The 14,524-nt window shown below is 43.4% G+C and overlaps 1 protein-coding gene across 3 annotated transcripts in view; it reads left to right on the top strand.

The window, feature by feature from the left end:
* LOC110529611 (exostosin-1) overlaps positions 1 to 12,037 on the top strand; it is a 280,429-nt gene extending 268,392 nt beyond the window's left edge. For all 3 annotated transcript variants that reach the window (XM_036985037.2, XM_036985039.2, XM_036985038.2), the window contains exons 9-12: positions 1,854 to 1,943; positions 5,911 to 6,071; positions 10,071 to 10,242; positions 11,088 to 12,037. In XM_036985037.2, the coding sequence (XP_036840932.1) occupies positions 1,854 to 1,943; positions 5,911 to 6,071; positions 10,071 to 10,242; positions 11,088 to 11,273 (609 nt within the window). In that variant the 3' untranslated portion in view covers positions 11,274 to 12,037. The remainder of the gene's footprint in view (positions 1 to 1,853; positions 1,944 to 5,910; positions 6,072 to 10,070; positions 10,243 to 11,087) is intronic.
* The last annotated feature ends 2,487 nt before the right edge of the window (positions 12,038 to 14,524 follow it).

The raw sequence follows: 14,524 nt of genomic DNA, 5'->3' as shown, positions 1-14,524 counted from the left end.
TTGGGTATGACGCTACAAGCTTGTCACAGCTGTATTTGGGGAGTTTCTCCCATTCTTCTCTGCAAGTCCTCTCAAGGTTGGATGGGGAGTGTCGCTGCCCATCCAACCAGCCTACATACAGCAGCTGCCTATCAGAAGAAGCAACCCCCCATACCCTCTATCTGTTTCAGGAAAATAGTCTTGTTACCTGAATGTGTATCATTGTCATTGAGAGTCAGGTCTGATGCTATCATTCATCCCAAGGGCCCTCCACAGCTGATAAATGGCTGATTACTGAGTGTATAATAGGTGTAATGAACAGAGAGCCTGTACTTTCCCACTCTATCTCTCTCAGTATGTTCTTTAGGAGAGCTTTTTGCCACACGACTCCTAAACGACTCTTAAAGTATCCCAATGCTCCTCGTTTAATCAAGCCCTCAGCTGGTAAATGACTTTTCAATAGGCACCATGAAATGCTCTCCTGAGCCAAGAGACTTGGCTCGGCGCAGAGCCGGCCCTGCCAGCGATACACTGCCACTATTATCCTGCTTTTACGCACCGGGCAGGGATAGTTCAAGTGAATAGGAAATAGTGTTGCATTGAAAAGGACCCATTAAGCCATAATGATGCGAGTCCACAGCACCTGGAGTCAGCCGCTGCCACTGCCGCGGCAAAATAATGACAGAGGCCCTGTCGATAGCACAGCCACATCCACTTGCTCTAGAGCAGCCAACCCAAGGCAAGGCTAATATGCAAGTCAACAGGTTTTGCTCGATAACTTCCTTATATAAGGAATGAGCAGCCTGTGAGGTTGAGGAGGAGAGAGGGAGGTATGGGTAATACAGCAGGTACATTAACCCCATAGACTTGGTGTCAAGACCATTGCAGGGTGGGAGACAGGCAGGCAGGGGGAGTTTAGTGAGGATGCACCACACCACACACTCTGGCCGGCAGCCTCCCAGAGAGAGTGACAGTGAAGGGGATTACCCAGACATCCCTCTCAGGAGGCCACTGCTGACAGGTCACTTCTGCCATGTGTGTGCTCCCTAATATTACAGGACATACTGTGCAGCAGGCAAACTACCAATAACACTGGCTGCTGAGAGAGAAACAGCCCATCAGTCGTTTCAAATAGAAACGCCTCGAAAATGTCTTAGACGTTAAATGTCCACAGACAATAACATTGGAGATACAGTTTTGAGGTGTTTTATTAATAATGTCATAATTGCAAAGAAATGTTTTCATTGTGTGCCTACACTGTAATTGCACTGTACTAGTAAGGACAAGTCTTATTGTGAAGTGGGGCTTTGGGCAGAAGATACTGCCAGGCCATTATGGTGTTTGTTTTTTTATCTCTAATTGGCCTTCACCCACATACTCCACAGAAGGTTTTTCATCCAATAATCAGAGCAATATTTTCTCCTTAAAATGAAAAGTCCTTCAATAATAGGAGCTTCCCAGAAGTAGCCTACACAAGAGTGGAATTTCAGGCCTAAAATAACAAAGCTTGGCCTTCTATGGATTGTTAGGGAGGGCTAAAGCAATGCAATTACATTTCAAATGAAGAAGATTAAGGTTACTCTCTGGGTGCGTCAGGATGAAGTGATTAAATCATTTGTCCATCTTTTCATCCAAAATGAAATGGTGACTCCTCTCTTGCAATTTCTGGATGAGCCCATTTAAAGGTACCTGAAATACTTCAACTTGTGATTGAATAGGTCCCCACACACAGTCAGAGGTGCTGACACCAGAGCCGATGGATTGTTGATTGCGCGATGGCAGCCATTGACAACCACCTCTCTCTCTCTCTCTCTCTCTCTCTCTCTCTCCCTCTCTCTCCCTCTCTCTCCCTCTCTCCCTCTCTCTCTCAACAGACAATGAGCAGTCGCTTTTTCCCCCATGAAGTCATCCTCACAGATGCTGTCCTCAGTCTGGACGAGGACTCTGTCTTGTCGACTAATGAGGTAGGAGGATTAGTTATCATTCCCTCTCTGTCTCCCTATTCTACCAGGGGCTTTAACGTTCAAAGACCAGAATCAATCAACCCTCCTCTAGCAATGTTTATGTAGTGTCTTGCCCCTCCACACTTTATTGTGAGAACTTGAAAATACCTGTGAGGGGAGTCTGATTTCATTCTCTGATTTAATTTGATTATGGGAAAAAGAACCAGGCAGGTTTAAACAGAGAGCTGGCCAGGTTGAACAGAGTCCCACGTCTGTGTGTGAAAATAAGCCAACAATTAACATTGTATGATCAGCTACAGCATTTCCTTTCTCTTTTATCTGACATTGACATCCACAACGGCACCAACTGGTGAGATTTAGCAGCAACTGAAGAAGTGACAGAACTTCCAGACAGTTTCTTGAAAGTATTCCCTCTCCCAGGGGTGTGGAGATGTACACCAACTGACTTCCTTCATCTTCAAAGCAACTCCATGTTTTGTTTGTAGTCTGTTGTTATACAGAGTGCCGTGTTGCTGCCCTTGTTGTAATGCTATGCTCTGTTTCTGGGCCTGCAATTTGGTCCTGTTAATTCTCATTTCTGCTATTCAATTAGTCCCTGTATAATATTTGCACATTGAAGAATCAGCAAAGCGCTAAAGCTCTTTTTAATTGCTCGTTCCCATTAATGTTACTCCGTTAGAGAATGGCCTAATGGAGCAACTCAAAGTTGGGAATTTCAAAATAAGTGCTCTGGTCTAACGTTTAAACTGGCACTGAGGCCCAGGCCGCACTCTACATTGAAAGTCACTGGTATCATGAGCTACTGTAGAAGAAATCAGTCGAGACAGAGGGAGGTGAAGCAAGGTGACAGGTTATATTAGTAGATCAAGTGTGTGGTCCAGGTGGATGCCCACACTTCACACTAATCATTCACAGTAGAGAGAATTCTATCCTCTCTAACTAGTACATCTCTAAACCCACAGGGACGTCTTGCCTCATCTGATAAATTCCACCCCTGTGTTTCTCCATTAAACGGTATCAGTGAAATGGTCTGGTACCTGTCTCCGAGTGTCTCTTCCCCTGTGTATGTTACATTACAGGATAATATTGATGGGGTCATTTCAACACCCCTTGTCCATAAGAGACACTTGAGGGGGGAACCCCATTGGAGTTAATTTGTCAAGCATAGCGTAATAACTAATTCACTTCTCGTGGTCGGGACGGATTGATTGCCCCTCTAAAGGGGGAAAGAAAGTATTTAAGATTCCTGTTAAGTCTTGTTATTGCGTCACTGACTGGAAGCTGCCAAATATCTCAAATGAGGGCATTTTCCTCCCGATGTTTTCGTTATCTGGATGTAGTTAGCGAAAGGATCTTCCCATGCTGTGAAATGCAAATTCGGTGACCATGGTGCCAATTCAAAAAACATGTATTCACCATCTGTCCTGGAATGAGAAACTAATGAATGCCCAAGTTGTTTCAAGCAATCAGAAGGTTTGTGAAACCTATTACCTCTCCGGCATGCTAGTCTCTGCGAAGATCATTAGACTGTCAAACCATGAAGTCACAGTTTGATTAAGCTTCATGTCTTGGAAAAGGAAAAGCACTAGTGGCTCATTTTGCTGGCAGTTGTAAAAAAAAATTTTAAAAACACTAAATGAACCAAAGCAGCAGTTGCCTCTGTGTGAAGATTATGTTCGCTCTTTTTTAATCAAAAGTTTAAAACGTGTGGAGAATTATTTTGTCTGAGCCCTTGGAAACGTTGACATTGTTTGTGTCTGACACATTGTACAAGTTGTATGTGGAGTGGTTTATCTTGTTCCAAATATTAAACTTGTTAAATGATGCTCATTAGGAAATCCATTGTTTTCGGCATCAAATTAGAGTCTTGGTGGTTGAGTCACTATAGTTGTTTTCTGCATCTGCTGCTCTCTCTTCTAAGCACATGCTGTATTACTTCTGTGTGAATCAATAACATTTCTGCTGTAAATCAAAGTGAGAAAAGATTCTGCTTTGGGAAACTTCAAAACGGACCAACATGTCAGTGTAATGATTGTTCCACATGTATTTGCCTCATACCTTTTTGACACATGGTGGACAGACAGACAGACAGACACAGTAGGCTATGTTTCTCTTTTTTGGTCTAATTCACCCCATCCATTACCTCCATTAACATTTTGACATTTACATTTGAGTCATTTAGCTCTTAGCAGAGCGACTTCAAATGTGTGCATTCATCTTAAGATAACTGGGTGAGACAACCACAAATCACAGTCGTAGCAAGTACATTTTCTCTCAATAATGTAGTTATCAGCAGAGTCATTGCTAGTAGGAAAAGCTAGCATTAAGTTAAGAGCCACAACAAGACTTTAATTAAGATGTTTCATGCAGGTGAAATGTAAAAGGTTTATAGCCAATATTCACCTTTCAGACCACAGCTATCCAAATCGGAAGATGTCAGTGAGTAAAGTCCCAATCCTTAGTGTATTCTGAGTCTCTGTGTGTAAGAGACCTGCAATGTATTATTCATCTATTTTATATTTTATTAATTGCAGCAAATCAATTTCACCTCTGCCTTGCAAGAGGATCCACTTACATTTTATAGTGGTACAAGATTAAAGAACTAATGCTACAAAAGTTTTATGAGGATATTTCAGGGGGGAAAAAGGAAGAGCCCTCTGTCGGAAATTCCAAAACCAGTCACAGCAAATCCCTCATCTGCTTAATAATCTGTCTCAATAATTGCCCTTTAAACATTGAAAGCATTTTAATTGAAACGAACTGAAATGTGAGCAAGTATAGCACTTTTAATGGGACTTTTCATATTACAATAACTATATGGAACAGTGACTGAACATAACTCATAATTGCATTGTTTCAACTCATTAATCACATGATTAAGCTTTAAGAGAGAATGCGGTGTGGAATATGAATGTTCCTATCATGACACTGTCTGGCTGCCCATGAGAAAGCAGGGCACATATAACCGTAAAAACAGTCAGCTTGTCAAATGTTCTCCAGGGATCCAGTGGAATATCATATCAAGGGTAGATATGACTGCATGGAAACCTGCACTAGGACATGATCTTGGTCATTTAACAAGATCTATCAATGTCTGAAATTGACTTTACTTTCAGTTCATACTAGAGAAGTCATACTACTGTATACACTAGAAACCAAATGCTGAGTCTGTCTTTCCTATACGACTATACTTTTATCTAATTTAATAACATATCATATCAAATGGCACAGGTAAATGATATGCCCGTAGAGATTTGTGATGGATCTGTTTGTAGACTCCTCAGAACCCATATTCAGAAACCATCTTATGTATTACATGGGATCAATGTATGTTGCCCTTGGAAAGGCTTTCTGCACGCATACGGTAGCATTCTCCCTCTGCGCCTGTCATTTTTCTTCCTCCCTATTTCCAATCCATAATTAACTAAGACACATTATGAATGGGCCAAATCACAGTCTGTCACAAATGATGCGAGGCACAATCAGGGCATTATAGGAGCGTAATTCCTGAAGGCAAATTATTTGCATGATATCATAAATCCTGTGCTGAGGTAATGGCTAACACAGCAATTAATCAAAGGCTACATTAAGAGAGATGTTTCCAACCTTTTCCTCAGATTTGTAGTCTCATTCCTTCATAATTATGCGCACACATCATGACAGAAGCTGAGAGATGTTTGGTTGTTTTAAGGGACTATACATTTTTTAGGCTCTGCTCTCTGTAGCATTTTGGAAATTAATGTCGCGCTGTGCCCACAGCAAGGTAGAGTCAGCATGTGTATTATACTATGTGGTGTTCTTCACATTCTCTTGACCTGAGTGACTGTTTGTACCTGAGAAGAATAATTTTGGAATTCCATCTACTCTTTTGCTACATTGTACTGCAGTTGTTGTTGCTCATCTAATGCATAAGTAAATCTGTCTATAAGGGATTTTCTAAGATGTTTTCCTTTCCTCTGAACCGCAGGTTGACTTTGCCTTCATTGTCTGGCACAGTTTCCCAGACAGAATTGTGGGCTACCCAGCACGCAGCCATTACTGGGATGGCAGCAAATCAAGATGGGGCTACACCTCCAAGTGGACTAATGAGTACTCCATGGTGCTCACAGGGGCTGCATTCTATCACAGGTACAGTCACTTCCCCTGCCTGCTCTCTATGAGTGGTGTAGGGGCCATGATATTAGCTCAGGGAGGGGATGCAGATGGCAGGGAGAAAAACTGTACAAGCGGTAAGACATAATTTACTTTGAGCACATGCGAGTTGACTATAAAAAGCCCTAAGACATATTGGGGCCTGTTAACATCCTCCCACTGCATAGCAGCAACTCTGTGAGCTCTTTCTCCTGCACTTGTCACTTACTCTTATCACGGATGGGTGTGATCAGGTTTGTATTGTTCTGTACCAGCAGACAAGTTGCCACAGACCGACTGCAATACTGGTTCACATATTATGTTTTATTCAGGAGTAGTCTACTTCCTTCAGTACAGTAAGTGCCATTTAGAAAACTCATCTGACTTCCTCACACCGCTGACATTTGTTGCATGTAAGCTTTAATAGAAAAGGAAATAAAGTATTATGTTTTTTCCTTCCCTTTTCTGTGAAAGATTTGATTGTGAAATGCAATGCATCATCAAAATGAATAGAAAGTATTAAGCCATGCAGCAAATTGAATTGGGAAGTCTTTTCCTCTCATGAGAGATTTGAAGTCATGTCTTTCCGGGCAGTTGCAGATAGACAGCTCTCCTAGTCATTTTTCATTGTTCTATTGTGTGGTTTCAAAATGCCTCTATTATTCAGGACTCAAGGCTCTCAACAGGCTGTCTGCTGAGGCTTTGTGCTAATAATCAAGTGACAAGTGTTTCTACCAGATATTCACCAGTAGAAAGTGTAGAATAATTCTATCAGATCAACGCAATTAACAAATCCGTGTCATTGATTAGATTGCTACTTTTCCTATCCAAAAGTATCAACATGAACAAAGCTGAATATAATAGTCAGATCAGAAAAAGGAAAACGTTGACAAGATCACTGATAACAACATCACATAGATCAATAGCTTCGCAGAGAGGGAGAGGCCCAGCCTGGGCTCACAGTTTGTCTCAAAGGGTCTTGTTCTCATCTTTCCTGCATGGATGAGACAGACAAACGGTGCTGACGGCAGACCTTGGCTGCGACACCTCACCTTCACTAGGCTGACAGTGATGTACCGCTCGGCTCGGCAGTTGGGCAAGGCACTGATGCCGCAGAGGCCAAGAGCCCAGTGGGGCTCCGGAGGAGGAGTAGGAGAGGGGGAAAAATAAAACAGGAATTCGTCTTCTTGGGGGAGATGAGGCATGAGTCTGAAGCCTCTGGATATAAACAGAGTGACCCCCTAACTGAAGCCCATGTGTCACCACAGACAAGAAGTGATGCAGTTGATCCTATGTCAGCCATACAGCCAGGGCCCCCAACTTAATAAACATATGGGGAAATGAGACATGACACAATCAGGGTCGAAGTAGGGAGAAGTAACTTACTCTGAGAAATTGGGTGTTGTCAGGCAAGTGGATGAGGTCACTGGGGAGGGTGGCTCTTATGATGGCTTCTGGGGGGGGGTTAACTCCCCTCATTCTGCCAGATGTATCCACCAGACAGATTACCACCCATATTCTGTGACTCAGTGAATAGAAAACGACAATGGCACTATCCAGAGAAATGGTGAACATTCAGGAAATGGCACTGAAAATAGAATTAAGGACATTTGATTTCCTTTTAGGCACTGCTGTTTCCATTTGCAATATTGTGCATTAATATTATACTATGCAGTATGTCTATAGCTAGGTTTCCATCCAATTGACAACAGATTTTCATGCGAATATTCTAAAATCCGCATAAAAACAATATGCGCATTTTCCCACCAAAGATGTTTCCATCAAATTGATTTGTTGTGGATAAAAGACTGTGCAAGATTTAAATTCCCAATACCAAATAAAAAATACAAGTTAAAAGGGTGAATGAGTTGATATACAGTATAAAATGACACAAGATTCAAGACTTCTTGCTTTTCAGCAAAAATGATTGTACTGAATTCTTGCCACCAACAAAGTGTTGAATATTTGGGGCATTCAACCATCGCAGCTCTGCATATTTTGTTGCGAGGATACAGAATCAATAGACCATTTGTTCTGGTATTGCCCTCAGGAAGCCTGTTTCTGGTCTCAGTTTCAGGAATGGCTGAAAAAGCAGAACATTAATATAAAATTGACAATAGAAATAGCATTGTTGGGAGATTTGGAGAGACCTGGTCAGTGAATTACTAATATACTAATACTCTTAGTAAAAGTATTTATCTTCAACTCGCAATCTGTGGTTTATATTCGATTAGATAGATTCTAATTGTTTATCAAACATCACAGCATAGTTGAAAGATATATGGCTGGTAGAAATCCGAAGTGGGTGGACAGCAGAGATAGGTGGGATGGGCTGAGGGAAGATGAGGGTTAAGATGTGGAACTGGAGACAAGTGGAAGTGAACTTTCTGGGCGGTGAGATAGAATAACGGTCAAAGATAAAAGTCAAAAATAAAGTCAAAATAAACCAAACAAAAATAAGTTTAACTGACACTGAAAATGAACGATGTTACATCCAATGCCTGTTTGCCTGAGGCTGATGCCACGTAAGCGCTTGTACGAGCATACACATCCATACACACGGACACATACACACATGTAAATAGTGCCACACGTGCACTCAATCGTATTCAGTTGGCCTTGCTGATTAGATTATTGTTGTCCTTCAGGTCCTTTTTTTGCATTGTTGTTTTCTGTTTTCTTTAGATTTTCTCTTTTTGTTGGTTGTTGGCGCATTAGGTGGGTGGTGGTTGTGGTTGGGTTGAAGGGGGACCGTGGCTTAGGGGGGGATGGGATGGCGAGGGGTCTTGGATGGTTGAGGGCCAGCTCTCGAGGGGAACTGTGGGGGTTGGGGGATCTTGGATAGTTGGTGACCTGGCGGTTGGGAGCTTGGGGCCGGTGACCGAGAGGTTGCTGGTTCTGGTCCCAGTTTCTAATGGGTGGAGGATCTGTCCTTGTTGCCTTTGGGCGGGGCACTTGACCCTGTTTGCTCCTGTGGGTTGCTCTGAATGGGAGTGTCACACTGGTAACAATGATTCGGGAGACAGGCGCAGGAATGCGTAATATTTTTTTTTATTACGCCCCAAGTTAAGGCGTGCCGTGTAAGAAATACACACGCTCACAATGATTAACACACAGGACGAGACCCCTAATCATCTGCGCAATCCACAAGGGCACAAAATCCCAAAACACACAGCACAGGTACTCACACGCACCAACGGACATTGAACAATAATGGACGGCCCCATGGAAACCAAAGGGCGCATACATACAAATACTAATCAGTGGGAATAGGGGACAGGTGTGCGTGATGAAAGTTCCGGAGAGATCCTTGACAGGGAGTGTCTGCTGGATGACTGAATGTAATGTAATGTTGAGCGGCTTCACTGCAGGTAGATTGTATGTTTTTAAAATTCTATAAAAAAAAGTAAATGGGTTTCCATTTCCAACTCTACTGATGGTTTTCTCACAAAATTATTTGCATTATATAGCGAGTATGCCCACTCTGGTATTGGCACATGCTCTCGAGACAACAGCTGGCAGATACAATGCGGGTATTACCTACATGAAGAGGTTATTATTGACAAAAGAGCTAGATTATTTTATTGGTCAAACGGCAGTCAAGCATCGATGATCATGTCACCAGAATAAAACCATCTATATTTATTGAAAGGAGCATCAAGCTCATAACCTTGTGAAGTTCATCATAACTTATTTAATCTGTAGCCTAATAAACCGCATGCTTTCTGGATGAGTCGTAGTGGGAGGACCACACAACATGTTATCTCATGACTCCAATATGATGGTTTTTATATAGATATTTGCGCATAAAAGCAGTTCCACCAACATTTCTTGCATCGTTAGTATTACCAACACAAAATGATCCCACCTTGTCTAACGTATTTCGTTTTGTCAACATTTTAAAAGTTTACCGACACATTTTCTGTTTCCATAAAGACTGTCATTGCATTTTTTTTCAATTCCTGGATCCATCTCGCTTCCTCTCTGTGTTCCTAGGTATTATCACTACCTGTACACTCACTACTTGCCAACCAGCCTTCTCACCATGGTGGACCAGATGGCCAACTGTGAGGACATCCTCATGAACTTCCTGGTTTCTGCTGTCACTAAGCTCCCACCTATTAAAGTCACCCAGAAGAAGCAGTACAAGGAAACCATGATGCAGCAGGTACAGTATGTTTCTTTGGTAACTGTATGTGTGTGTGGTGCCGTCCGTCAAACCATGTTTGCCCAGCATATATCATTCACCAACAGCCACTTTCAATGGAAGCCACAAGCTTATATCCGGTATCCAGTGCTTGGGACAGGGCCCATTCTCAAGTTGTCTGAAATGGGCCTATAATTGCAGCCATGAGAGGTGAGGGACTGCAGGATTGCAGATCGGTTCACTCAGGAGCATCCAGAGAGAGGTGGAGGTGGAGGAGGAGGGAGGAGGTTGCAGCATGCTGACAGTCTCCCTCTGTGATTCCCCGTTTCGGTGTGCGTGTGTGGGCTGGGCCGGGGCCGGCCCACGGCAGGTCTGATTGATGGCCCAGCTTCCGGCAGCACGATGACTCGGCACTATCGGCCATATGATCGTCTTAATTGTGTAGGCAGCAGCGTACCAGTGCTGGATTTACTCCCATCTCTTTCCATACATAGTATCTTCAGGCCCTTTCCCTTTCCAGGACATTTGTTCCACTGCAGTCAGGACTGTAAGATGTGTTGCCCTGCACAAGATCACACAGGAAAGTGGGGAAGTTTGTTGGGAACATGGGGAAGTTTGGTGGAGATTATGGAGATTTTGGCCAACACTTTATCAGTTGAATGGGAGTTAAAAGGCAGAAAAATACAACCTTTGTTAGATGTAGTTTGTTTTGTGTGTATGTATAGAGTAGATATGAGCTGCTTCAGGCAACACAGCTCTAATGTACCATCCTCCTCCCAATATAAGTTTCTGCTTTTACACTGAAGCAGTCAGTGAGTCTTATGGTTGGCGTGCTGAACTGACATATTTCCTCTGTCTGTACACAGGGTTCTAAGACGTCCCGGTGGGCCGATCCGGACCACTTTTCCCAGAGACAGACCTGTATGAACTCATTCAGCGGCTGGTTTGGGTTCATGCCTCTGCTGCACTCCCAGATGAGACTGGACCCTGTGCTTTTCAAGGACCAGGTCTCCATCCTGAGGAAGAAGTACAGGGACATTGAGAGGCTGTGAACCCCCCCCCACCACCACCACACACACACACACACACACACACACACACACACACACACACACACACACACACACACACACACACACACAGGCACACACACACGCACGCACACACACACACACACACAGAAGAGACTTGAGTGGTGTGGGTTTGGGACAAATCTCCCTCCCATATGCAAGTGAAAAGAACTGCCTTTTTGTAACCAGCCTGTTCAGTCAGTCAGATTGTCCGAACGATACGTGAAATCTCTACAGAGTAATTTATTATGAAATATGCAACACCAGGACCGTTCTCCAGAGGTGATGGTCTTGGCTATTGAAGATGATTCAGAACTCTGGTTGGTTCAGCTCTCTCCATGTCAGTGAGTTGGACTGTGTCGATGTTGTCGTCATTGTTGTCAAAAGAGGAATATTGCAACTTTTCACACGCTTCAACTCCAGACTGATTGTCGTTGTCACGTCCTTCCTCTGACAGAGCAGACCGGGAAGTGAGGTCACAAACGCCTGTACAATGTGTACTCCAGTTTGGTTTCAGATCTTTTCTGTGGCAGTGTGTCTTATACAGAAATTAACTCAGTGCATTGTGTCTTTCCTCCATGAGATCTATAAAGTTTATATCTCTTACATTGTATCTGTTGCTTTCCATTATTCATTTCTGGGGCTTATTGGACTTTCATTTTGGAATTGTTTTATTTTTGGTTGCTTCTTTCTCCTATAAGATTTCAATTGCCAAAAAAACAACTCTTATAAAAGATGCTAAAATCTATACTGCCTATTGTTGTAATTCTCTGTGTTTCATAGATGATGGTGGTAGACAATGTGGTCAGAGGGAATAACTAACTACCATGTTATTTTGTCTTGGTGAAATATGCAAAGCCTGATGAACTTTTTCCATCAAAGACCACCTCAGGACACCCTTCTGAATCTTCACATCTGCTTGTCTCCTCCAGGCTGTCTGTCTAAATGCTGGAGACATACCACTCACTGTGACCCTGCCTGGCTATAAACAAGAGGTGGGTTTCTGCATCCACTTATGGATTTAGTAAGTAGGTGTACGTACTGTGTAGCCATGGGGGTAGGCGTGGTGATGCTACAGACAGGCGTCTTTGATTTCTATTCCAGGTCTGAAGCCTCTTTCATGTCCCTCCAGAGAGCCAACCCAATGTACACGCACCGTTCAGCTGGTTCTGAGAGGACACCAGCCTCTGCATGGCGCTCCCTGCACATCCCCCGTCTCCCTCTCCCAACCAATAATCATGTTTACTTCCTTACGGTTCTACAATAATACCTCTGAGCATCAGACACCTCGGGTATGGTCAAAGTCGCAAGGCCTTTCACTGGATTAATATAATGTTTATAAATGCTACGCTGTACATGGGTCAATGTTGTTCATGAACATGAGCTTACCTTTGCAACTACTTTCTTAGGGTGAGTGGGTATAGGGTATGCTAAGCAGCTAATATCTCTATCTATGTGTGTGTGATGGATTTTCATAAATGAGGTGTCACACTAGACACCATGTGCTCTGGACACCATGTGCTCTAGACACCATGTGCTCTGCCCAGCACAAACAACCAGTGATTTAATGAGGAGCCTAATGGAAGGCAGGCAAGAGTTTTTGTTTCAGTTTCGCCGAGGGGATATCTCGCTTGCCCTCTCACTTCTCACAATGATGTATGATAATGACAGTGCTCCCCCAGAACTGATTCAATACAGCATCTGAGGGACCTGCCTCTAAAGAGGGCCTCTCTCTCAAATGGGACGCAGACAAGGCTATTTTACACCGAGTGGAGGCTATTCTGAATATTCATTAATATATTTGTTTATTTCTATCACCCCCAGTAGGGAGGGTTAGAACATTTGCTTGTCTTTTTTAAAGCATCTACTCTCTTCGCCTGCTCCGTTCAGAAGTAACACCGGAGAGTTGCAGAGCGAGAGGAGAGGAGAGAAGAGGAGGTGTAGGAGGGAGGCTGATGCATACTCCCAAGTCATTCGACCCGTACTGCCTGGGGGAATAGGAATGAGGACACAGAATGAGTCTGCCATTGATCCACATTGATCCCAACGGAGAGCCAGCCTTTATTTGTTTTCAGAGGAAGAGCAGGGGTAATGTCTCTGTTGAGGAGACACATTTAGCAGGTTCAACTATCATGCAGCCTGCTTTCCAACAGTGTTTATTAGATTCCCATTTCCAAGGTATTACAGTTCCGGTCGAGGTGGTTTAGTGTGTGTCACGACATACAAGAACAGCATTAGAGGCGCATTTACAACTCCACACTCTTATTCAATATCTCTGAACTTGTCTGCCCTGCAAAGCAGTTGATACAGAATGAATACAAATGTGACTGCTTACTTCTAATTCAGGTGTTAGTGCAAGATTACTGGTGTCACGCACACTCAGGTGATATACATTCACATTCTACTGCCTTGATATTGAAATAGTATACGGTGTGCATATATTATTGTTTTAGCACAATTTGCCAGTCGAACACCATGTATACAATTTGTTTGTTACTTTGTTGAGTAAAAGTAGCGTGACATTTCCTGTCAGGTGTCTGCTATCTTCAGAGGTGTAGCTACTGGTCTCCCCAAAGTTGATGTACAGCTGTTATCTCCAGCCTGGCTGTATGTGAGGTCAGGGAACTTCAAATACCACCAGGCTTGGAGCCGAGGAGTTGTCAGGAGGGGAGGAAAAAGCCAATAACTGTAGACATCAAGACAGCCCATCTCAGGGCGGCGTGGCAGCAAAGCCCTCTGTGACATATCTGCTCAGCGCATGCCACAGCGGAGCACCCAGACATCAAAAATGAAGTCCCAAATCTCTGCACATCAAATGAGAGTACAAGCAGACATCAGCTGACACCCCCCCCCAGTCTGAGCCCTAGATGTGTTCAGCACACTTTATGGGCCCTGAGAAACCCTCTCCAGTGCCCCCATTACTATCACAGATGGGGTTTTATCAAGTTGTGTGACTGGAGACTTGTGTGAAACAAAAGCTTTTCTCTCTGTGATGGTACAAGCTCCCGTTGAGGATGGCTGAGCCATGAAGCATTTCTCCAGAAAGTATTGTATCATCATAGCTGTTCAGTAGAGGCTGCTGAGGGGAGTCAGGCTCATAATAATGGCTGGAAACCATGTGTTTGATACCATTCCATTGACTCCGCTCAGCCATTTATTATTAGCCATCCTCCCCTCAGCAGCCTCCACTGCTGTTGTTATATGCCTGTGCCTGTGTCACTGTGACTCAGCCA

Source organism: Oncorhynchus mykiss, chromosome 8 (genome assembly GCF_057628025.1).
Source record: "Oncorhynchus mykiss isolate SJ-2025 chromosome 8, ASM5762802v1, whole genome shotgun sequence".
Taxonomy (NCBI): domain Eukaryota; kingdom Metazoa; phylum Chordata; class Actinopteri; order Salmoniformes; family Salmonidae; genus Oncorhynchus; species Oncorhynchus mykiss.
The sequence above is the reverse complement of the archived record's forward strand: the minus strand, read 5'-3'. Positions and strand labels throughout refer to the sequence as shown.